At 40.8% G+C, this 26,578-nt stretch overlaps 1 protein-coding gene across 3 annotated transcripts in view; it reads left to right on the top strand.

The window, feature by feature from the left end:
• The window catches only part of LOC105490452 (V-set and immunoglobulin domain containing 1), a 62,799-nt gene extending 41,302 nt beyond the window's left edge, over window positions 1-21,497 (top strand). For 2 of the 3 annotated variants that reach the window (XM_011756084.3, XM_011756082.3), the window contains exons 2-7: window positions 384-547; window positions 9,305-9,503; window positions 15,076-15,231; window positions 15,643-15,762; window positions 18,459-18,600; window positions 19,426-21,497. In XM_011756084.3, the coding sequence (XP_011754386.1) occupies window positions 384-547; window positions 9,305-9,503; window positions 15,076-15,231; window positions 15,643-15,762; window positions 18,459-18,600; window positions 19,426-19,759 (1,115 nt within the window). In that variant the 3' untranslated portion in view covers window positions 19,760-21,497. The remainder of the gene's footprint in view (window positions 1-383; window positions 548-9,304; window positions 9,504-15,075; window positions 15,232-15,642; window positions 15,763-18,458; window positions 18,601-19,425) is intronic. The other variant, XM_011756085.2, reaches the window with a different exon arrangement.
• The last annotated feature ends 5,081 nt before the right edge of the window (window positions 21,498-26,578 follow it).

Raw genomic sequence — 26,578 nt, 5'->3', positions numbered from 1 at the left:
CTATAAGTCCCACATTCAAGGAATTCCCTTGGTACTGGGAAAACTGGGTCAGTTGTTCTCTATACTCCCAGACAGTTTTGGGTCCCTGGACAAGACTTTAAGAACCTGTGTAAGGCTGCCCTTAATACAGAAGAAATTCTCAGTTCGGTGTTATTACCTCACCATCATCTAGAATTTGAGTATCTTCATATGATAATTTGTTAGAAACTCCCCTCCCCCTACCCCAGTGAGACCCAAGAAAGCTCAGCTTTCTTGTATGATTTATTCTGCCTTCTCCCCCTCACCTTGGATTCTTCAAATAAGATGTCTTTGTAAGTGTTCTGTGATGAAACAGTGTTATCAGAATGTGAGTATGTACTATTTTTTTATGATTATCTTTTCAGGTCAGGTTAGTGTGGTGCAAGTGACCATCCCAGACAGTTTCGTGAACGTGACTGTTGGATCTAATGTCACTCTCGTCTGCATCTATACCACCACTGTGGCCTCCCGAGACCAGCTTTCCATCCAGTGGTCTTTCTTCCATAAGAAGGAGATGGAGCCAGTTTCTGTAAGGACACATTTTCCTAAACTCTTCCCCTTTTGTAGTTCTGACTGAAAACTGTTGGGGTAGAAAAAACGTGAAATGTGAAAGAATGGCATGCCAGTGACAGTAGTGGCAGGAATCTCAGATACAAAAGTTTGAAGACAGCTGTATAGAGAAGATCATCATCTAAGTGACTTAACTCTTGTCCTCTTTTCATATTTAGTTATAACCCATTATCTCAGGTCTGTGTAGGCCCACATCAAGTGGATCATGTATTTTAAAGACAGAAATGGTTCTTCTCATAGGTGAAATGAACAGTAATTCTGAAAGGGCTCCCCCTCCGCCTTTATCTCCCTATTATTTCCAGAAGAAATTAGTTCAAATCCAAGTCCTGATTGATCTACAGATCTCTGCCAAATTTAATATCTAGCATCTGACTGTCAAGTGAACTAGCTCACTGTGCTAGACTGAGGCCTGACAGAACGAGACTCCCCAGATGGGTGAAGAAGGGCCATAGTAGTGATGAACCCTGTGTAGTTCATCAAGAACAGCGTAAGGATAGAGGACAGGGGATGGAGTGGGTAGGCATAGGGTCTGGGGGAAGAGGTTGCCAGAAAAGGGTGGGTTGAAAGTCAGGGGAAGAGAATAATTTCACATGCAAGCTGCCTATTCCCAGGTTTCCTTCATCAGGCCTTGAGGGAAATTCCTTCTTTAGCCCAAGGATTCAAATTGTATACTCAAAGGTGTGTGTGTGTGTGTGTGTGCGCGCGCGTGCGCACGCGCGCATGCGTGCACACATGCGTGTGTGTGCCTGTGTGCTCACGCACATGTTTATGTGAGCACATATGCCATGCATGCCTACACATATCTCTTGATGGAAAAGGTCTGTAGCTTTCTTCAGGTTCTCAAAAGGTTGCATGACCCAAAGCAGAATTTAGAGAAGAGACAAGTCAGTGTGGTTTGGAGTAGTTGGATGCAGCTGAATTGGGCCTTGAAGGAAAGGAAAGGTTTTGATTAGTAGAAAGATAGAGGGAAAGCAAGTTGAGGAGGCTGGGGGAGGCCTAGGGACAGGGGTGGAGAAGAAGGAAGGCATTAGTTTAGAGGAGCCACATGTTGGCCAGTGTCACTTCAGCCATCACTAGTCCTTCGGAGGTGCTGAGTCCTCTGTTTACAAATCCTGAGCATTTGTTTAGCAGGAAACGCTGTACAGGGGGAGATTCCATCAATGCCACTCTCTAGTCCAAGTTAAACAATTTTGCTCAATACTGGTTACCTTGGACAAGTATCTGAATCACTCTGTACCTCTCTTTAAAATATGGTAGATCAGCAATACCCATGGGAAATCAACTGGCATAATGCATGTGAAAAATATAAAGCCCTATAAGTTTTATCCGTTGTAAACACTATTATGATTATCATCATCCACAGCAGCACCACCACCACCAGTGCTTCTACCAGTTTGCATCACCCAAAATGTCCAGACCCAAGGCCTTGTATGTAGGAGTCAACTAAGAAATTATTGCCTTCTTTTGCAGGATGCTCTGTTAGATTGTAGATGACAATAATCACATGACCTTTCTTCCTTTTTAAAGTTCGATTTCCGGAATAGTCTTTTCAACACATTCTTTATCTGTAGGCTTGAAATCTTTCTCATTTTGCCAGGTGGGGCTGGATTTAGAGAGACCTCGCCAATGTATTTTTAAATATTTTCTGCTTGATACTCAAATCAAGATGTTCTAAACTGCCTGAAGGCTGGGCAATGCCAGTCTCAGTTCAAAAACCACAGATTTTTATTTATGCCTCCTCTGACATTGGGATTTACAAGGCCACTTCTTGGTTGAACTGTGTGTCTAGTGAGGAACTGGGAGGGAGCTGCAGAGCCGAAGGATCTTGTGACCAGCAATGAGCTTTTTCTATACCAGGAAATGCAAGGGAAGAAGATATGGTGATTGAATTGAGTGTGGCCTGAGCCCAGAACATCTCTTGAAGCACTTAAAAAAAATCTGTTAACAAATAAATATTTATTGAGTAGCTTATTTACTTGCCATTTGCTTCATTCTCCAAAATGTCAGTTACAGGTGGGGCAAGTAATTTAAGATATATACTCTTTTGCAATGTCCACATTAAAGGAGGGCATCTGCACTGAGCTGCTGGATCAGGCAAAACCTGCTCTCTGATCGTAAAGCTGCATGATACCTGTGTTACGCCTGGGCCTTAGCCGCATAGAAGACAAGCTTTTGTGTTTTTATTGCTCCCACAGCTTGGGAGCAATAAAAACCATCCCCCAAAGGCAAATTTTATCTTCCTTCTATTTTCCTGTCTTGCTTTAGCTTATGCTAGCCAGATCCCCATTACAACCATATTTAGCTCTCTACTTCTAGAGAACTGGAGTCCTTCCCGTCTCCCCACATCCTGCTGGCATGGGCTTCTCACTGCTTTACCAGATGAGTAGTTTTGAAGTCCTAGTGGAAACCTCCTGATGAATGTCAGTTGTTCTTGCTCCGCCTTTTATTTATTGACTGGGTGATCAAACGACTGGTAGACACGTCGTTTGACCTTTCAGTTGTTCAGTTCCCAATCTTTAAAATGGGGCTACTTACCTATCTCATAGGTTTAATATGAAGATTAAATGAGATGATGCTTGTGAAGCACTAGGAAGCCTTCTACCCAGTAAGCATTCAGTGCATGCGAGCTTTTAAAATTGGCATCATCACTTACAAAACGGCGATTTTGCAAAATCCCTGTTTCCTCCATACCCCTGGTGATCTGGAGGGACTGAGTCATGGGCACTAGGGAGCCTAGCTCAAGAAGATACACTTGAACAGGGAAAGAGCTCTTCAGGGCCATCCTAGCCCAAGATCAGCTTCGAGTTCCACTGTTTACCAGGTCACTGTGGCTAAAGGGAGGGCCCAGGCCCTTTCTCTGCCTGCTTCTTATCCCTGAACTGACAGCCTGTTCAACCAAGAGGTTGCAGACATCCTGTGTTGAGGTGGTATTTTTCAAAATGGGAATTGGTCTCCATTTCAAGACTGTTTCCTCTTTGAAAACATTCACAATTCTGTGGAGCATGTTGTATGTTAATCTAGGGATTGCTGGTGGAACATTTATGGGAGGATAAAAAGACTGCTGCACTATTAGACAATTCTGTGATTTATGGGACTAAGATGTTGCCAGACATCAGTGGTCACACTGAGAGATTCAGTTCAACTCCTGGGTTGATGTGGCAGTATACTGTATAGCATTCAGCTCTCAGATCCACCCATTTCTGCTCAAACACAGCACAGCTCGTGCCTCAGTACTGAGGGTATGGAGGAAAAGGCAGTCAGTCAGTGTCTAAAAATGACGCATGCAAGAGACGCTCGGGGAAGATGTAGCTGGACCTCTCAGGTAAGAACACTTATTGGTGTACTACTGGACTTCTTCATTGTTTGGAGACTCCAGGGCACTGACACCAGCTTTAGGAATGGGATGGAAGGGTCTGACTTTGGTAACAATCAAGATCAGCACAAACCCCTGACAAAACTGGGACAGTCTTGAGTTTACCTTCTCGCATCCATGTCTGGAGTTCTTCTGCCTCTTCCTAAAGGCTCAGGACCCTATTACTGCCCTGATCAGGGCAGTGGCCAGCTCTTTCCGTAGTCCCATCTTCCCTCTCCTGAAATCATTGTGTTAGATTAGCAATTGACTCTGAGGCCTGGTATTCCTCAATACCCAGGGGCTGATGTTATTTCTTACTGACTATCCCCTGTGGCAAATAGAGACTGAAGTATCCCACAGGTCTTCCCACTAAGAAGGCCAGGATATTCATTAACATGGTCCTTCTCTCAGAGAAACATTCCTCTCAGAAAATAAGAACAGCTTTAGATAGTCAATCCCTCAGCAGGGAATCTCAGCTGAAAACTCTAGGCCAGGTATGGGCAGGCTAACATGGAAATTTGGGGTGGTCTGTTGCCTTTCTGGTCATGCAGATGGCCTCATCTTCCATGCAGCCTGTTAATGCTAACACTGCATACAGAGACCTTACCTGTCCATGAACAGAGCATGCATTGACTCTACTTAGCATGAATCTCTCAGACAATACTTATTCTTCAAGAATGTTCACAGTGAAAAATACCCTTTGCCAGTCTCATAAACAACTTGGACAACTTCTTTCCCAGGACCTAGTGTTCTTATGTTCTCTGGCTTCTCAGATTTTACAACCTGAAATACATACGACAGAGCCACACAACAAAGAATTGTCTGCCCAAAATGCCAGTGTCACTCCTACTGAGAAATACTGCAAGTTCTTCCTTGCCCCACCATCAAATTTATGTATTATGTCCCATTCACTTTTTGCTAAATCTGATAAATTAATCTCATGGTAAGGTGTTAGGGACTAGTGATAGCTTATTTTGTTCTCTTCTAAAGAATGCGTTGAATCAGGGACCTTCCATGCCTTCTTCCAAAAGGAGCAACTCAAATGGTAGATACCCAGGCAAATGGCAGGTTGGTAAGAGAGTTGGTTCGGAAGCAAGAGAGTCTTTCTTTGGTATCCTATTTCTTCCACATGCCATCCCTGCCTCCAATATAATCCGAATACAATTCTGAGCTTGTGACCATTGCCACCTTATACCTGCACACCCCTTCCCTACCCCATGGCTAGCCCCTCTATCAGCAGTACAAGAAAGCAAGAAGCTGGAAAGGAAAGCCAGCAAGAAGCTGGTTTGCTGTGGACGTCCATGTCCTCCACATTCGCAGAAGGAATCTGCAAAAGCAGCTCTGGAAGCTAACTCCAACTCAGATTGAAACAGAAAGCAAACTGAATTCTTTCAACCCTTCTCGTTTATGCTCCATGCTTCTAGTTAGAGAGCAGTGTCACTAAGCTGAGGAAAAAGTCTTTTAGGACAAATCTGGTTCCCAGCTGCACGGCCTTGTGTGACTAGGAACTTGGCACAGTAGGAAGGGAAAGGTTGCTCTGCAAGGAACTGAGGGGCCTACAATTGCAGCTGGCAAATGTTGAGGGCATCATGTGGTGAACATACTCAGCATGGGAAGCACCATGCCAATAAATAGCAGCAATTGGCAGGAGAAAGTTTGGGCTGGAGCGGGGAATGGAATGGCCCCGAAGAGGGAAGGTTGCCCAGGAATCATCTTTCTCACCTTAAGAAGGACTATGAGTGCCGTCTTAATATATTCAGTGGGAATCAGGTGGTCTGAATTCCAGGTCTGACTGTAAATTGTGTGACCTTGGGAAAATTGCTCCCTCTATTGAGGCCTCGTTGTCCTTTTTTGTATTAGGAAAGGATGAATTCGAGTTCACTAACCGCAGGCCTCTGGGTCAGATTTGGCCAGTGGATGTATTTCAGTCAGCCTGCCCAGTACTTTGTTTGTTTGTTTCAACAGTTTGAATGCCTTGTTTACGTTGACTTTTCAGTTCCTTGCAGTCCCCATATCTGTTATGATCTTACCACTACTTACCAGCCCCTCCCAGCCATTTCCCATATTTCCAATATCCATCAGGCTCCTGAAGGCCCCTTAACCTTAGAAACCGCAAATCAAACTATCTCACAAGGGTCTTATAATTACTGTGCAATTATGACTCCACCCATCAGCCTCTAGCATCACCCAGGGGGCAGGCAGAGAGGACCTTGGGAGAAAGCAGGGCAGTCTACCATGAACCCAAACACAAAGTGCAAGTGGGTAAAAAATTAACAAGCACCCTTTAAGGGAACACTGGGATGGATTTCCTTAAAAAATCACCTCCTCCTCACCCCCACCCAAAGATGTGGCCCGTTGAAGATCCGGGGCTTTTTCTGGACCTCCGTTGCTTTGATGTCCAAATTGATAATATTCTTTCTTTGAAAAGTATACAAGCCACACAGGATCATGGGCCGGGCTTTGGCCACTGTTCAGCTTTGATTTTTAAAAGAGTTATTCTTTTATGGAAAATGGAATCAAGTTGTAGTCCTTCCTATATGATTAGATAAGCAGTTTCAGGAAAACACTTCTTTCTTTTTTTCTTTACAAGGACAGTGTGACTGTGTGGACTTCCCCCTAACAGAAAGCCCCTCCATGTATGTGTCTGGCTGCTGCTGTCTACCCCCAGGTACTTTACTTCTCACACAGAACTGTGAAGCCAAAGCCTTGGCTCTTTTACGTCTCCACTGTTAGCCCTCACTACCCTTATTTCTGTCTCTAATACCTTTTAGTGTCAATTGTGAGAGGGCGAAATGTATTAGACTACAGCATGAGGAGCTAGCATATAAAAGGTAGTAAAGGTCTTTTTCATAGGTAAGGTTTCAGGGCCTCATTGCTTTCATACTCATTTCACCTTGACTCATGCCCAACTGTGGGACTTTTACAGTGGGCATGGACACATGGATACAGTGAACACTTTTACTTCTTTTCATATCCTAATTCTGGCCTAAAACACACTATTTTGGCCTCGTGATCTCTACAGAAATAAGGTCCTTTTCACCTGGATCCTCTGGGACTTGTTGTGGGCCTCAGGCAGGACTGATGTTCTATCTCATTGTGATGTCATCAAGCATCAGTATAAAACAGGGCTGATGTTTTACACTGTCCACAGTCTCCTTAGGAGGAGGGGAAGTGGCCAGATGTTGAGGCTGTAAAGGGCACTCTTGATGGACAGCAGGCTGAACTCCAGGTAAGAAACAACAAGACCTCAAATTGCCAATTAGAAAGTAAATAAGCCCCATGCTGCCTAGTGAAAGTGAAAGCCTGATAGCATGAGTGTCAACTCAAATGAAAGTAATCCTCTGATGTGTTGAACCTCCTCCTGTTCCACTTGAATACCTTGAGTTAATCCTGGCTTTCTCGTTTGGAAGTCAAACAAGACCATTCTGGGGCAAGAGTTTGTGATTTCAGTACGTGTGAATGAATGAATTATAAATGGCTGCATTTATAATGCAGGCAAGAAAGCATGTTGATGTTAGAAAAAATGGGAGAGAAACAAATAGTTTTCTCTTTAAATGTACTCTTTTCCTGGGATTTTTCCCTCAAAATCCAGCTTTCTGCCTTAGTTTCGAAACATATTAACTTTCTGCTTAAAGGAGAATACATTTGAATTCATCTAGACAATATCTTTTAGTTTTCTAATTGCTTTCCCTCTTTTATTGGCCTATTAAGGTAAAGCCCACAGTACAAGGAATTGGGAAAATTGGATCCCAGATCTGTCTCAATTGTCAATTTTGTGTCTTTTATTTTTTAACCTTTCTGGGCTTTGGTTTCTTCTGTAAAGTGAGGGAAGTGAATTAAATGAATTGTAAGGCCTTCCAGTAGATTTTATGAAAATATTAGCCTCACCAGACTAAGACAATACAATTTATTGAACAATAACAATCACTTGAATAACATACATTTACGTGAAACTAACAAAATATGTACATAGAAGGTGTGTATTATGAAGGGACCTCAGGAATTACCTAATCCGGTGATTACCAAGCTTCAGTCATTCATGTACCATCTACATGATTTTTGTCATATTTATGTATCACCAGCACTATTTATTATTTAATGTTATTCTCTGTATTGACTTGTTTTCTTAAAATCTTTTAAAAATCTACCTTAATCTATCCTATGCAACAATATTCAGGAAGTCTTAGATTTAATGTGCTAGATATTTATCTTTCTAATACACATTCAAATTTGTAAGTTTTCATTTATATACTAACTAAAATCAACTTAACTGCCTATACTTGGTAAATACATATCATACATAAAACATTACTCTCTTTTCTCATTCAGATGTGGGAAGTAGAGGTTAGAGAGATTAAATAACTTTGTTTCTTATCTAAAAGCAGGTTGCCATGGAGGCATGACTAGAGGCCACCTCCCCTAACTATGTCACAGTGAGAGGCAGAGCTGTGACTAACTCAGGTCACCTGACCCCTAGACCAGGACCCTTTCCACCACATCATGCTGCTCCCACAGTTGCCATTATGATCTAAGTATCTATGCTCTTTAATAGAGATGTAACTAGAATCCAGATCTTAAGTTTAATAAGTTGTAATAATAATAAATGAGCCCTTGTGGCTTTAGATGGGTCATTTAGTCTCTCTGGGTCTGAGATGCCTTATTTGTTTAAATGACAGAATTCCAGTTCTGCCTTCTGCCACATGGAGAGAAAGATGGTAGCTATCACTGGCTGAGCACTTCCAAGGTCCTTTACTAGATTTCTTAGTTTCATCTTCACAACACCACTATAAAGGGATGGGAGCAGATGATTTCTAAGATGCTTTTCTGCTTTGCTTCTAATAAGCAAAACAAACCCAAATTTGTCTATCCAAAAGAGTAGATGTGTCTAAAAGGAGCATGAACATTTGAACATTTAAGGAAACCAGATAGTCTCACTGGGTAAGGTAAATTCAAATTTTAAGAAGTTTACAAAATGGTTAAAAAAAATGATAGTTTTGGTTTCCCATCAGACATTTATGTTCTACATAATGAGTTTCTCTCAGGTGGATTCATTAAGTGAGCATCTTGATCTCATAGCCCAAGCTTAGGTGTTGAATCCTGTCAGCTCCAGCTGCCTCCTCCTCTGTAAGACAGGCATACTAATCCCTGATGACATCACAGAGCTGCTCTGAGGGCCAAATGCGCAGCTGTGAGCAAACTAAAGTGCCCCACTGAGTTGAGAAACTTTGGCCACAGGGACCTGTTCCTGGTAGGGGGAAGATGCTGTTTCTTTATCAAAGGTAATGTGTTTAGAAGAAACTTTCAGGTAGCTTATCCTAGTCCTGGACACTCCCCACTTCTCATTTCTGTTATTTTTCTGTCTAGATTTACTTTTATCAAGGTGGACAAGCTGTAGCCATCGGACAATTTAAAGATCGAATTACAGGGTCCAACGATCCAGGTAATGCATCTATCACTATCTCGCATATGCAGCCAGCGGACAGTGGAATTTACATCTGTGATGTTAACAACCCCCCAGACTTTCTCGGCCAAAACCAAGGTGTCCTCAACGTCAGTGTGTTAGGTATGAGCACTTTTTTCTGCCTTTTCTTTTATTGGAACAAGTTAGGACACTGAATGAGCCAGGACAGTGAGTTATGATGCCAATTAAGTCTCTGTAGGTAAATATACTACCTAATATTTTTATTATCAGGGAAATAGAGACAAGCCACTAGCCCAACCAATACAGTAACACTGAGAAATCACTCATAAAACATGCAGAAACAATTGTGCAAAAGGGCTGCCAAAATGACAGCAGTAGATGACCCAACCTCCAGTGATCCCTATCTCTGAGGGAAGGAATGAGAACAGATGAGACAATTCACTGTCCAACAAAATGATCACTAGCAACTCTTCTAGAGGAAACCTCCATTTACAGCCAGACCTACCTGGGGAAGACTACTGTCAACTTATTATTCCTTTTAAGCGCGACATAATTCCCACCATTAAATTATTCTTTTAAATAAAGACAGGAGAGTTCCTTTTTAAAAATGTTAATGCTATTTGGAAAAAGGACTGCACATTAATCTAGTGTTGATAGTAAAAATATTTACATACAAATATTCATTATATGATATTGGGCAAGCCATATCTGCTCTTAAAATGAATTTGGAATCTCATTTGTTCAGTATTTATTGAGTCACAGTGATGGAGGTGTTGTTTTTGCCCTTGGGAAGCTCCCAATTTTGGTCATTTCTAGAAGTCCTTCCAATCTCTGTCTGAGAGGACAATGTGGGCTAAGCTCCCATCAGTAGACTGGGATTGGGAAGTATCGAAGCAAGGGATGAAAGGACTGCCGATCCTCAACTCTTACAGACAGACCAGTTGAGGTGAGCATTTTCCCACTTCTAGGTAGCCCCAAATGGAGCTGATCTAGTCATTGCTCCTCTCTAGCTGTGTGCACACATCACAAGAAAGGAGGAACTACATCAAATCAGTGACTTAATAATTGAGTAGCTTGGAAAAGCAGCAATTGGTAGCAAGGTGCATACCTAAGAGAACTGTTTACAGTTTTCCTGGCTTGCCACTCAGGTAATGCCACAAAGGAACCAGCTGACATTTACTGTGAGGTTTGCCACTGCATCTACCCACCTGGGAAAGAGGGAAAGGTACCTAAGAGCTATTTTTTTAAGAGTGGGTTAGCTTAATCAATCATGTTTTTATCTTACTGAGTTCTGTGCCAGGAATTGGGGTACAGGAACAGACAAGAGAAGTATTACTCAAGCACTTTCCTGGGAGAGTTTCTGTTCCAGTTTGGAAGACTAGTGTATTAGTCTATTCTTGCATTGCTGTAAAGAAATACCTGAGACTGGGTGATTTATGAAGAAAAGAGGTGTAATTGGCTCATGGTTCTGCAAGCTGTACAGGAAGCATAGCAGCTTCTGGAGAAGCCTCAGAAAACTTACAATCATGGCAGAAGGCAAAGGGGAAGCAAGACGTCTCACATGGCTGGAGCAGGAGGAAGGGGAGGGGAAGATGCCACATACTTTTAAACAATCAGGTCTTATGAGCATGCACTCACTATCACAAGATCAGCACCGAGGGGGAAATCCGCCCCCATGATCCAATCACCTCCCACCAAGCCCTACCTCCAACATTAGGGATTACAATTTGACGTGAGATTTGGGTGGGGACACAGATCCAAACCATATCAACCATATCCCATTATATACATGGGAACTAAGTGGTGTGCTATAAATGCCAAAGCATCAAACTGGCACTCAGAAGACCTGAGTTTTAGATCTTACTCTGTCCTCAGTGACCTAATACAAGTCAGTCCACCTTTCTCTGACCATTGTGAGATGGGGTTATAATTTCTGCCCTGTCTTCAGATTTGTTATGAACAGTTTTGTTATTTTACCTATAAAATGAAATACTGGAGATCAAAGAGTTTTTAATTGTTAAAAAACTGGAGGGATTAATCTGCTTAATCTGTTGCTTCCTGGTTCTGGGATGTTCTGACCAGAAACAATCTAAAGAAGCCAAGCCCCTTCATCTCAGAGCTTGGAAATAGCCCTGAGATAAAGTTAGACAAGAAGGTTAATATCCTTAAATTTAAAGCTCAGAGGATCCCAAATCAATTTCCATAAGAAGTTGAGGGTCACCTCCTCTCAGAGGTGTTTTTTCCCATGAGTCTTTGGGTCAGGTAGCTCTGTGTCATTACTTTTCCTTAAGCAGCCAGGATCCAGACAAGGTAAAAGGCAGAAGGGTCTGTGGATTTCCTTGTTTGTTTGGGAACTCTAAATAATATTGTTTTTATTAATTGGGCAAAGAACAAAGGCCTCCTGCAAATTTGGCCTTTTTGGAAAATTTGAGGCTGCTAATTTTCTCTAAAAATTGCAGTGACTATTTGCAGTTCTCAAATCTCATTGTATACGACTGCCTATTTTGCTTGCCCTGACTGAAAGGTGAGGCAAGGTGGGGACAGGTGGGAAAGAGAGAGAAGCTAATTGTGGGGAGAGGTGTTGATATTTCCTTAAAGATGACTCTCATAGCAATGTATCTTTCAGATGTTTTCTTAGCCAGCAGTGAGCATCAATCGCATGCATTTACTCGTTCATGAGTTCATTTAACAAACCCTGAGCACACGTGCCAGTCACTGTGCTAAGCAATGGACATGGGAAGATGTAAAAGATAGGGTCTTAGCCCTCCAAAATTCAGTCTAGTGAAGGAGACAGATGCATAACATAAAAGCTGTCAGTGGAGGTATGAGACGAGAGCTATGAGGACATGGGAAAGGGCAAAAAGCTGTATCAGGAATTGGAGAAGGCTTATTGAGGAAAGTGACTTTTGTGCTGAATGTTGAAGGGTGTGCAAGAGTGTGTGACGAAGAAGAGGGGCTGAGATGGCAAGGCACAGTTTAGGTGAAGGAAACAGCAATGGGCAAAGAACCAGATGGTTTGGACAGCCATTCATTTGAGAGCTTTCCATTAGGTATGACAACCTTGGAAAATTAATCTCTGAAAAATACCCAGATCAAGTTTGAATAATTATTTTGTGTGCATTTGGAATGAGCATCATCTACCTTCTGCAATTTGGCACATAAAAAGAAAATGATTGATTTAAGGAAGGTTTAAGAACCTACTGAAGCACTTTTTTTTTTTTTTTTTTTTTTTCGTGAGCTGAGCCTTTTCCTCCCACCTCAATTCTATTGAAAGCAATAAAGCTAAATGGTAGATCAATGGCTTTGCCAGTTAAAGACCCAAGTTCCACTGGGGACTTTAACTGGATGAAATGTCAGTTCAATCCTGAGTCAGTAGTTTTAGAAAATATATAGGTTTGGGACTTGGTTCAAAGTGATTCACTAAATGTTTTGTTAATAAAAAATAAAAGGAGAAAAATATTCTAAGCAAAATAAAATGCCTATCTGTGTTTGATTCTGGGCTCAGTAAATGAGTGCAAGTCATTCCAGGTTTTTGCCATAATTTAGTTCAAGTCCTGGTGTCCAACTTTGTGATGAAACACCCCCATTTAATTTTCTATTCAAATTGTTCTATTCTGCTGTAAAGGCTATAAAATAGCCATCTTTTTAAAACAACAGTATCTAAATCTAGTGATAGCTGCAATGGACTTCTGGTTAAAATAGCTTAGTTTAGAATAGGCAAATCCAACAAGTTGTTCCTACCTGAGAAAGTAATTGGTAAGAAAGAGAGAATAAAGAACTAAGTAGAAGGATACTTCTTTTAATCAAAAGACACCTGCTTAAAAGATAGGGCTAGTGAAATGTTTCAGAATTATAGATATATGCATCTGTCTTCTCACACCTGTGTACAGATAGTGAGAGTCTGGGATGGCTGAGCTGAGCAGAAGTCAATGGGAGAACAACTTTAGTAGCAGGAATTAGTCCTGCTGTGGCCAACAGAAATTCCAGGTGCTAGGCCCTATATATATTATTGTATTTAATCTTTGGATCAGTCAGAGGTTAGATAATCTCCTAGTCACGTTTTACAGATGAGTCAACTGAGGTTTGGCTAAGTTAGGTAACTTGCCTACACAGATGCAGGGTAGAGTTACAGAGCCAGTATTCTGTGCGGATCCAGAGCTGTGCCCTTAACCACTGTGTCTCAGGTAAGAGCTGTAGGACTGAGCAGTATGGCACATTTCATGTCTAACTCACCTAAATTAGAGAACCTAAGCTTTGAAGGGTTCTAGCAAAAAATGAAGATAAGCAAGGTGAGCTGGAAAGTATAGAAATGTATATCATTATTTGTATATAAGATAGATATATAAGGTGTATAAGATAGATGTATAGATATAAAATAAATATCTAAGATAGATAAGGGATATAAGATAGATACGTAGATATGATAGATATATAAGATAAATGTATAAGATATATAAGATAGAATAAACCGTGCAAAGTAAGATGAATGAGGAGATTCAGATTCCCAGCTTCCCACAGGACTTCTCCCTTGACGTGTTTTCATAAGCAGCTACAACTCTATGTCCCAAACTGACCTCATTAGTACCCCTTCCTCCTTGTCACCCCTTTCCCTAAAACCTGCTCCTCCTGCTGTGGTCTTGGAGGCCTCTTCCCCTCTCTAAAGTCATCTCTCATCCCTCTCCCACCCCACTTTAGAAATGTGTCAAAGTTATTTTTTAATTCCTGGTGCCTCTACTCCCGTGCCGGGCCCACAGAAGGCATGGGTGCTTGCCGAGTGAGGGATGAATAAATATTTCAGTGCTGGGTAGCATGCACCCCCAAAATTGGCTTCCCCTACTGATGATGCACACAGGCAAATTCAAACCTTTCAACTATTTTGTGTCACCCACAGATGTATAAATGCAAAAAAAAAAAAAAGAAAATAATCATAAGAGAAAAGAGAAATACAGCATTAAAATGTTTTAAAAAGAATAATAGGCTATCTCAGAGTATTTAAGGGTTCTATTTTCCTTTAAAACTGTGCTTTTAAAGCATAAACTATGTTCCTAGTCATTTAGTATTTGCTTATATTTGGCTGTTTTAACAAAGGCATATTTTAAGACACAATGTGGAAATTCATGGTTATAAATCTGGGGAGGAGGCAGACAGAGGAGTCACTATTTGAATCTTAATGGCCTCTTGACTAGAAGGGCCCTGCACCTGAAGTGCTCTACTCCCACCTGGTGGTGCAAGCAGAAAACTGCCAAAATATATTTTAATAGATTTATTTATTTATTTATTTTTATTTTTATTTTCATTTTTTTGGTGGAGACCCAGTCTCACTTTGTCGCCCAGGCTGGAGTGCAGTGGCGTCATCTTTGCTTACTGCAACCTCCGCCTTCCAGGTTCAAGTGATTCTACTGCCTCAGCCTCCCAAGTAGCTGGGATTACAGGCGCCCACCAGCATGCCCGGCTAATTTTTGTATTTTTAGTACAGACGATGTTTCACCACATTGGCCAGGCTGGTCTCGAACTCCTGACCTCAGGTGATCTGCCTGCCTTGGCCTTCCAAATTGCTGGGATTACAGGCATAAGCCACTGCGCCCAGCCAAGAGTTTTTTAAAAAAATAAATAAACACACATATTCTTCAAAATGAAAGTGATGAAGTGACTGCAATTGTCACAGACTGCCATTCATCCTAAAGAATTTTTATTCTTTGTCATTCCCTTACAGTGAAACCTTCTAAGCCCCTTTGTAGCATTCAAGGAAGACCAGAAACTGGCCACACTATTTCCCTTTCCTGTCTCTCTGCGCTTGGAACACCTTCCCCTGTGTACTACTGGTATAAACTTGAGGGAAGAGACATCGTGCCAGTGAAAGAAAACTTCAGTAAGTGTAACCTGCAGTCAACCCTGGAAAGGCCTGGTGTCTGTGGTTGGATGACAGCGGGAGTGTGTGGTTGGTTGCTTGACCTTACAGTTCAATCTTCTTGTTTTCTCGGTGGTGGCGGATGGGGGGCGGGTAATGTAAAAAGAATGCCTGTCTTCCAATATGATGACTGTGTTCTGGTCTACTCCCCAAATTCTAAAAGCCAGCTCAGAGATGGTGAGTATGTAGGGAATAGGCATGGTCCCAGGTGAGTTAGCACTGGAACAGTCCTGAGGGGCCTGGTTGAATCCTGAACACCTCAAGAAAGAGAGGCCAATATGGGGGAGTGGGTGGACATTGAATGATCTGTTACACTGATGTTATCTGTACGCACAGAAGAGATCTCAAAAGTCTATTTCCTGGTTTCAACAGACCCAACCACCGGGATTTTGGTCATTGGAAATCTGACAAATTTTGAACAAGGTTATTATCAGTGTACTGCTATCAACAGACTTGGCAATAGTTCCTGCGAAATCGATCTCACTTCTTCACGTGAGTTTACCACACAACTTTAACAGTTTCTCTTTAAATCTAGTAGTCTGGGCCTGTCAGCCAAATAAATTAGTTAGGATCCCTGGTTAGTGCTTCCTGCTTCTCTGGAGATTTGTGTGCTTTATATACAGACTGATATGATGAATGACCATCCTAATATCTAATGCTCACATAATAATATATGCCATATGTTGCCCTAAATCCTTTACAGAAAGCAATTTGTTTAAGCTTCACAGAATTGCTAGAAGGTAGGTATTACTATTCAATAATAAAACAGCAGCCTTTCTGATAGCAACAGGCTGAATTTCTCTTTGTGATGCTGTTGGTAAGTCCAGGTGACACTGTAGCTCTGACAAACATATACCTTGCAAAGATCTGCCACTAATAATAATAGTATTATAATAATAACACTTGTACCCACAATCACGGTAGCTACTATTTGTGGAGCACGAATTATGCTGAGTATTATCTCACTCTTTCCTCCCAACCACCCCTATCTAGGGAGGTGGACTATTGTTGGCCTCATTTTGCTGAAAAGAACACTGAAGCTCAGGAAAGTAAATGACTTGCCCAAGGTCATCCAGTTAGTAACTGGCAGAGCCAGGATGCCTCTAAACCTCAATTTTCCTATTCAAAGGTGCTTATCACTCTCTGAGCGTAAGATTTAAGACTCCTGGAATTGTCCAATTGAGCTGACCCGGGGCAACCTCTCACAAGGAATATCTCACCAAACATCTCAAGGATCACTTAATAACACTCAGGGTCTTGTTTCTTTTCAAACTTACTTTGAACTTGTGGTTTTAATATATGCCATATCCAGGCATGGCAAGTTCCAGTGGGTTATTGCTCTTCCTATGCAGCTGAACTTTCTTCCTTTTATTTCTCCTGAATTTTGCTCCTTCATTCTCATATCACTTTCAGCTATTTTCCCTGTATCATTTCTGTTATCTTTCTTTAGAATTCCCTCAATCTCTTTTTGCCTTCTCAGAGGTACAATCATACTACAGATGTAGAGATATGTAGGATTTGGACTTGAGCATTGCTTCCTGTCTAGTCTTTTTTCCAATGATATCCAGCACTGCCTTCCTCTCTCCCTCCCACTTCCCTTCTTTCTTCCTTCCTTCCTCAAATAGTTATTGAATATCTACTGTGTGCCAGGGACTGTCCTAGGTGATAGAGATACAGAGATAAAGGAGCTCACAGTTCAGCTAGAGGGACAAACACAGACAACTTAAATGTGCTAAATCCTATAATAGAAGTCTGAAACAGGGTCGATAGAGCACCAAGGGAGGAACAACTATGCTTATAGAACTGGGATGGCTTTACCAACCAAGTGCTATTTGAGCAGGATCTTGAAGGAACTTGCAAAGCCTCTTTATCTATAAAATGGGAAAGTTGAAGGATGACGATAGAGCAGCAGGCTTAGAAGGGCAACCAGGTCATGATGGGGGAAGAGAATGGAGGGCTTCACATGGCATGTCTCTGAGGGAAAAATCACAAGAAACGGGTATATCATCTGATATGTTTGAATCAATTGAGAGAAGTTTAATGGTTTTGTTGGAAATTTTGGGATGAGTGATAATGCATTTATTAATCCCCAAATGAGGCAATTATTAACCTCCGGGAAAATTTTTGTAAATGTTGTACAAGAAAGAATCATAGCATACTGTGTTCCTCAGCTGTGAACGATATTTACATAGTCATACTATGGCAAACTTGGATTTAACTAAAACTTGTGATAGAACTATTTTGGAAGAACGTGGTGGGTGTGAGCGGAGTGGTGTAAAAGAGCTCAATCTCCAACTTCTAGGGTATAAAGTTGAAAGAAAATGATGGAAATGGAAAAATGGTAGGACATATCAGAACAAGGATAATAAAAACACGGGGGCAAGAAGACTTTTAAAAAGAGTTAAGAGTGGTTGCCTTTTGTGAATGGGACTCAGAAATGGGAAGGAGTCGGGCAGGGAACTGCTGTTTTTGTGAGACATGTAGTAGAACTATTTGACTTTTTAAACTATTCACATATATGCTCTTAATCATAAAAAGTTAAAGGAATTATTATCAGGTAGCTCAAAATATAAGATGTCCATCCTTGCGTGAGGGGAGGCAGATGGGGATGCGTTGGCTTATAACTCAGATGTGGTCTTCCAGAGACAACACCTTAGGGCTTGAAGGTCTGGCGCTCAGCTGGATAGTGTCACACTCATTAAGTTTGTCCATAGACTGAGACAATAAACCAGATGCCTGTTTATCAAAATGAGCATATCACTTCCCAGTGACCAGAGTGCATGAGGTTCCTTGGTAAGCATGGATGCCGTGGGGGAGGTTTTTAGGGACCCATTTCACCTGTGCTCTGGGAAAGCCTAGTGAAATGTCCCTGCCTGTAACAGAGGCTTATCTCTAGTGACCAGATCACAACTCCATGGTGTCTCAAGACTCTTTTCTCTAAATCCCATTTCAAAAGCAACCCCACCTCCTCCAAGTTGGTCACATTTTATTCTTTATGTGCATAAATGTCAATAGTCTTCTCCCACTGTGAGTCCAAATGACACAGTTCTTGGGGTTTCCATTTCCCTAGCCTATACAAGTCATTTTCCCACTACTTGAATGGCCCTGATATTCCCCACTAGTCACAAACACACATTATAAAATGACAATATATTCCACTTTATTAACCAGCTGCTTGTGTCCTTCAGATCCAGAAGTTGGAATCATTGTTGGGGCCTTGATCGGTAGCCTGGTAGGTGCCGCCATCATCATCTCTGTTGTGTGCTTCGCAAGGAATAAGGCAAAAGCAAAGGCAAAAGAAAGAAATTCTAAGACCATCGCGGAACTTGAGTAAGCTTTCATTCTGTTGTCTTTACTTGAATACAAACATTTCTCAGGCATGTCTCTTTCAGTCATCAATTCCTAAGCACTCCTTTGAGCATAAGATATCAGAGGTATCTTTCTGTTTACTCTCACTGAATTTGAAAAAGAATGATGATGGCTGCTATTTATTGAGGGCTGTGTGCCAGGCTTTGTTCTAAGCACTTTATGTACATCAACTCATTTAGCCATCACAACCACCATTTTAGGTCCAAGAAAACGTTTTCATATATAATATTAACATACTTGTCTTTAAACCAACATAGTCATAAAATATAATTTTAATTTTTTTTTATGGAACAAGGACAAAAGTGCCCTGGGAACACAGAAGTTAGAATGTGGCCCAGCCCGCAGTCCATGCTCTTAATCACTCTATTTCTTCCCTAGTGTGTATCACACTCATTCATTTTTTTCATCTCCTTGCTTCTACCACTATATATTGAGTGTCAACCAGGTGCCAAGTATTGTACTAGATGGAGTGGGAAACAGAGATGCATCAGAGCTATGGATTTGGACCTTAAAGACCTTATTAGATGCTTAGACTCTTTCATTCTGACATCAGTTTTCCCACCTTTAAACACTGGTCTTTCTTAAACTTTCATTATATTGTTGAGACCTAACCTTTCTGAATCCAAAATGACATATGGCCTGACAATGAGTCAGAATATCAGAAATAACAGATTTCCTGAAGTCTGGGACCTATGGTCATTGAACCTACAGAGCATATAGTTTCACATGCAATTTCAAAGTTAGCATCTCCCTAACTTGTTCTTTTCTGGGCCTTCTTTCTTGCAGGCCAATGACAAAGATAAACCCAAGGGGAGAAAGCGAAGCAATGCCAACAGAAGACGCTACCCATCTAGAAGTAACTCTACCACCTTCCATTCATGAGACTGGCCCTGATAACATCGAAGAACCAGACTATGAACCAAAGCCTACTCAGGATCCTGCCCCAGAGCCAGTCCCAGGATCAGAGCCTATGGCAGTGCCTGATCTTGACATCGAGCTGGAGCTAGAGCCAGAAACGCAGTCGGAATTGGACCCAGAGCCAGAGCCAGAGCCAGAGTCAGAGCCTGGGGTTGCAGTTGAGCCCTTAAGTGAAGATGAAAAGGGAGTGGTTAAGGCATAGGCTGGTGGCCTAAGTACAGCATTAATCATTAAGGAACCCATTAGTGCCATTTGGAATTCAAATAACCTAACCAACCTCCACTTCCTCCCTCCATTTTGACCAACCTTCTTCTAACAAGGTGCTCATTCCTACTATGAATCCAGAATAAACACGCCAAGATAACAACTAAATAAGTGCAAGGGTTCCTGCATTACCAATATAGAACACTAACAATTTTACTAACATGTAAGCGTAACAATTGACAAGGCAAGTGATTTCTAACTTAGTTGAGTTTTGCAACAGTACCTGTTATTTCAGAAAATATTATTTCTCTCTTTTTAGCTACGCTTTTTTTTCTTTTTTTTTAGACAGAGTCTTGCTCTGTCACCCAGGCTATGATGGTAGTGGCGCGATCTTGGCTCACTGCAACCTCTGCCTCCCGGGTTCAAGTGATTCTCCTGCCTGAGCCTCCTGAGTGGCTGGGATGACAGGCACGTGCCACCATGCCCGGCTAATTTTTTTGTATTTTTAGTAGAGACGGGGTTTGACCGTGTTAGCCAGGATGGTCTCCATCTCCTGACCTCATGATCCACCCACCTTGGCCTCCCAAAGTGCTGGGATTACAGGCGTGAGCCACTGCGCCCAGCCTCTTTTTAGCTACTCTTATGTTCCACGTGCACATATGACAAGGTGGCATTAATTACATTCAATATTATTTCTAGGAATAGTTTCCCATTCATTTTTATATTGACCACTAAGAAAATAATTCATCAGCATTATCTCATAGATTGGAAAATTTTCTTCAAATACAATAGAGGAGAATATGTAAAGGGTATATATTAATTGGTACATAGCATTTAAAATCAGGTCTTATAATTAATGCTTCATTCCTCATATTAGATTTCCCAAGAAGTCACCCCGGTTTCCAATATCTGAGCACAGAAAATTTAAAAAATAACACAATTTCACACCTGTAATCCTAGCACTTTGGGAGGCCGAGGCAGGTGGATCACCTGAGGTCAGGAGTTCGAGACCAGCCTGGCCAAAATGGTGAAACCCCCGTCTCTACTAAAAATACAAAAATTAGCTGGGTGTGGTAGTGCATGCCTATAATCCCAGCTACTTGGGAGGCTGAGGCAGGAGAATCACTTGAACCCAGGAGGTGGAGGTTGCAGTGAGCCGAGATTGCACCACTGCACTCCAGCCTGGGCGACAGAGTGAGACTCCATCTCAAAAACAAAAACAAAAACAAAAACAGAAAACAAGCAAACAAAAAACAAAAAAAATCCCCACAACTTTGTCAAATAATGTACAGGCAAACATTTTCAAATATAATTTCCTTCAGTGAATACAAAATGTTGATATCACAGGTGATGTACAATTTAGTTTTGAATGAGTTATTATGTTATCACTGTGTCTGATGTTATCTACTTTGAAAGGCAGACCAGAGAAGTGTTCTAAATGAACACTTAAGATCTATTTTAGATAATTTCAACTAATTATTTAAATAACCTGTTTTACTGCCGGTACATCCCACATTAATAAAGCGATACCAATCTTATATGAATGCTAAATATTACTAAAATGCACTGATATCACTTCTTCTTCCCCTGTTAAAAAGCTTTCTCATGATCATATTTCACCCACATCTCGCCTTGAAGAAACTTACAGGTAGACTTACCTTTTCACTTGTGAAATTAATCATATTTAAATCTTACTTTAAGGCTCAATAAATAATACTCATAATGTCTCATTTTAATGACTTCTAAGGCTAGTCCTTTTATAAACAACTTTTCTGACATAGCATTTATGTATAATAAACCAGACATTTAAAGTGTACAATTTGATGAGTTTTGACAGAGTACATACCTATGAAACCACCACACCCATCTAGAGAGAAAACATTTCCATCAGCCCAAAATGTTCCTTCATGCCCCTTTGTGCAAATCCACCATTGCCCTGGACCTAGGAAATCACTCATTGTTTTCCATCACTAGAGATTAACTTTGCCTTTTCTTGGCCCTCATACATATGGGATGATACAGTATGTACTTTTTTGTGTCTCACTTCCTTCTAAGGTGAATCCTTTTTAAACGAAGTAGTGAGTTTCTCATTTATCACTTTCAGATTTTCATGTAAAAGATTTTCTTAAACTGCAAACTCCTTTCTATATGGATCATAACCATACACAGATTGAGGTAGAGTCTCTTTAGGTTTTAAGGAGAGTTAAAATGGAAATTAACATTACACTTATCTAGAGCCATGGAGAGAAGAGATAGCAAGCGTTTATTTCTGCATTTTCTTCGATGTGTCAATTTTCAGAAAATGTCAGGGATTTCTGACACATCTATAATTTCATTCATACTAAATATGAAAGTATGATATATGGTGTCTGATGGACGCAAGAAGCAAAATGATGAAGGTCTTAAGAATGACCTAATATTTAGAGATTAAAAAGTAAACAGCAGTGTAAACATCTCAATTACCAGAATATCCAAGTAGCTGGAACTCACTTTTCCTTTCCATTTTTATTATAGAGGCAAATCACAAGAGACTGACACATAATAGTCAACAATTACACCCCAAAATTTTTGATAGATCAGTGCAGTCCAGGAAAGAAAGCACTACTGGTAGTCTTATAGAGCTCTGTCCTTATTAGCACTGTTCTGTTCAAAATACTGATGAATAGTTCAATCAGTGGCTTGTAACCTTTTTCTGAGGTCATGGATCACCTTGGGAATCTGCTGAAAACTCTAAACCCATCTCCACTGAAAAATGCTTATACACACAAAGTGTCACATATAGTTTTGGGTGAGTTACAGACTCCCTGAATCCAAGATGGAGAACCAGTTACTTAGATCAAAACACACAAAGTACACTTAATAAATTTGTGGATGACTTGCTCCTAAGGGGAATGGCCACTAGGCTATAAGACAGAATCACAATTCAGAATGATATTGATAGCTCAAAAGTGGAGTTGAAGTCAACAAAATGAATTTGACAGGAATAAATAGAAAAATCTGGATTTAAAAACATGGAGTACATGTTGCCCAGGCAGAAACCCTACATGGGCAAGGTTAGGAAGCACATGAGATTAATCTGAATTTGTACCTTTGGATCTCTCCTTTCAGTGCCATTTCTGGCCTTGTGGCACCTTATTTTCCAAACGCCCAGGATTCTTATGCTCCTACTAGTTCAGTGACCCGCTCAGTTCTTCCTCTCTCGGGCAGGACTCATTGTGCAGGACCTAAAGTAGCTGTTTTGTAACCCGTTCTTGTCCAGTGAACATGATCTTTCATCATTCAGTGATCTCAATAGGTTGATAAATGAGAGTCTTCTTGGGAGTATTTACCTTTTAAAGAGGACTCCAGCACAGATAATCCTTAATCTGAAGAGTCTAAACAATCCAGAGGAGAGACATTTCTGAAAAAAGGAAACTTCTCAGCCCCTCTCAAATCAAACCAGGTGGTTTACCACCCATTCAATCTGCTCTGGGCAACTCAGGTTTGATCAGAGCTAGAAGAGCACTCTGAAATAAATAGTATTCAAACTTTTTCAACCCCAGCACACCTGAGTTATAATACACACAGTGGGCCACTCCTAACAATGATGAGGCTGGAGATGATGTACAATAAATTCTTGGTGGCGGAGATAGGAAGGGGTAAATGTACTTTTAAAAAGCTGGTTCACTCTTATATATTGCTACCCAGCCCCTAGAGGACAATCCCTGAGTGCAGAGAAGTAAAATAATCTGCCTGAGATTACACAAAGTCAAAACTAGATTCACATCATCTGGATTTCAGTGCAATGCTCTTTCAACTGCACCAAACTACTAATTTCAGTGAAACAAACCCAAGCTTTAGTAATAAAAGGTTGTTTTACAATGTCTACTTGCTGGAAAACACATCAGTGGGCCTCTTAAAAGGTTTAAACAAATCGATAAAGACTCAATACTCCCACTTGTCTTTGAAACTTTGGTTGAAAAACAAAACAAATAATTCAGAGATGATAATGAGGGCTCCAGGAAACGATAAAAAGATATGCCAATAAAGAAAAACTGTTCCACCACTCACAACACTTCAGAAAGCAAATGTGTCAAATGTGTGGGGTTTCCACGCCAAGTAATTTTCCAATTCTCTGCAGACACCAACTGGGTGTCCTACAATTTAATTCAATTCTGACACTACCCAGGGTTGGGTCTGACAAGACTGCCCCCAACTTCAGACACATCACAAGTATTGGGTGCCCAGGGTACTCACACTTCTGTTTGACTTGGGTATAAGTTGGGGGTTCCCGCAACCTTAAGTTTGATAATTTGCTGTAATGGCTCATAGAACTCAAGGAAACGCTCTTGTTTACCAGTTTATTATAAAGGACACAGGTGAATGGCCAGCTGAAGAGGTACATAGGGTGAGGTCCAGAAGGGTCCTCAACATAGGAGCTTCTGTTCCCATGAAGTTGGGGTGCACCACTCTTCTGGCATATAGATGTGTCACCAACCTAGATGCTCACCAAACCCTGTAGTTTAGGAATTTTTATGGAGGATTCATCACATAGGCATGATCAACTATGAACTCAATCTCCAGCCCCTCTTCCCTCCCTGGAGGATGGGGCTGAAAGTTCTAATCCTCTAATCAAGGCTTGGTCACTAATAGCTCCCATTCTAAAGCTATCCAGGAGCCCACCAAGAGTTGCATCATTAGAACAAAAGGCACTCCTATCACCCAGGAAATCCCAAGGGGTTTAGGAGCTCTATGTAAGACACTCCTATCACTCAGGAACTGTCAGGGGTTTTAGGAGCTCTGTTTCAGGTACTGGGGGCTGAGACCAAATATGTATTTCTTACTACGTCACAGCCAAATTAAAGAAAAGCACCAGGATAGGTGTTACAACTAACCAGTTATTTTCAAAATGCCAGAGTACCTTCCATTTGGTCCACTGTTTTTGAATAGAGGCAGAAAAGAAAATGAATTAGAATCCAGGAAAGCTAGATTTTGGTACTGGCTGTTTCTCTAGCTCTGGGTGTATTCTCATCTGTAAAATGGAGATGATTTCTGCCTTCTTAAAGACTACAGTGAGAATAGATGTAAAAACTTATAAATTAAAAAACTGTGGTAGAACTATAGTTGTAGAAATGAGGTCTCCCGACAACTGATTCAGTATTCTTTTTTTTCTCAACCAGGGATTTTTAACCTTTTGGGGGAATCACAGATGCCCTTGAGAATTTGATGACAGCTATAAATCCTCTCCCCAGAGAAATTCACATTACAAATTTCTGCTTTCAATTTTAGGCAGTCAATAGAACTGTGAAGCTGGAGCCATAAACCACAAAGAATCTTTATACTGTTATCGGACTTGCCAACAGATTGATTTGGAGGCCTTGTAGTGTAACAGAATATGGGAACTGAAAGTAGCAGACACAGCCATCTAAGGAATTCATTGTAATTGGTATAGCTGAGAAATTGGGGAATCAAACACTAGTGTCATACAGTTAAATGTTAAGTCAAAGATTATGAAGAAAAACACAGATTTACTTTGAAGTTCACAAAACCTCACTGAAATTGTAGATTCTATATAACAGATATTTAAGAATGCAAATGTTTTCACTATTTTCATTGGCCTTTTTCTTCCATCTCATATTCTCAGTTAAGCTTCACAATTAAATTATTTATTTATGTATTCTGAGATGAATTATCGCTCTGTCACCCAGGTTAGAGTGCAGTGGCACCAACTCGGCTCACTGCAACCTCCGCCTCCTGGGTTCAAGCGATTCTCGTGCCTCAACCTCCTGAGTAGCTGGGATTACAGGCACCCACCACACCTGGCTAATTCTTTTTAGTAGAGGTGGGGTTTCGCCATGTTGGCCAGGCTGGACTTGAACTCCTGACCTCAGGTAATCCGCCCGCCTTGGCCTCCCAATATGCTGGCATAACAGGCATGAGCGACCGCACCCAGCCAAATTATCTTTTTTTGAGTTTGTTTTGGAACTGTAAAATCTGCTGACCTTGAATCAGCTTCATTTCTATCACCTTTCCTACAGACACAGGTAACAATCTGATCAATATCTGAGGCCACTAATATCTTCAGTTTATACAAATCTGTGGTCTAAATATTAACAAGTCATGCCTAAAATGCCAAAAGCCTACAAATTACCTGTGGCTTAGCTCCATTTGTATTGCTTATGGAAGAACCCAGATGAATTTCCTTTTACACCCATGAAACCTATTACCTCAGACAACTCAATATTTATGAAGAGTAAATGTCTTCAGTCGTAATAGACAAAGCTTTACTCTGATCACACTAAAAATACTAGAAATATTATTTCCCTTGCTATCAATTCTATCTCCAGCATTCAATAATTTTGTTCCGTAAGATGCTTCTCTGATTAATGTTTGTTAGCACTCAAAATACTTCTGTAAAAGGAGTTTCTATATCAATAACACAGTTGATGTTTATGAAACTCATTTTAGCTACTGATCATTAAGACTTTGACCCAAAATTAATGCAAGTTTGTACGTTCACTTGGATCACTTATTTCAAGCAGTAGTTGCAGCATAAAATTCAAATAAAAATAATCTGAAAGTTACTTGGAGTTCATTAGATTTTATGACTAGTATCATTTAAGATGCTTCCCTAAATTGAGCTCAAGTTTATACTTACTAATTTCCTTTTGATCTACATTTAATTAGCAATTCAGAAGATGGCTATTTTAAAAGATTTTAGCTACAATTCAAGCTTCACTAATTTAATTGACTTAAAGCTACCAAAAACTGAGAAATGTCTTTACTAAGGATTTTAAGGCTTAAGTGAATTCTAGCTAATTTGAAAGAAAAATTGGAA

The sequence above is a fragment of the Macaca nemestrina genome, chromosome X, assembly GCF_043159975.1.
Source record: "Macaca nemestrina isolate mMacNem1 chromosome X, mMacNem.hap1, whole genome shotgun sequence".
Taxonomy (NCBI): domain Eukaryota; kingdom Metazoa; phylum Chordata; class Mammalia; order Primates; family Cercopithecidae; genus Macaca; species Macaca nemestrina.
Note: the sequence above shows the minus strand (reverse complement) of the source record. Positions and strands in the feature narration are given on the sequence as shown.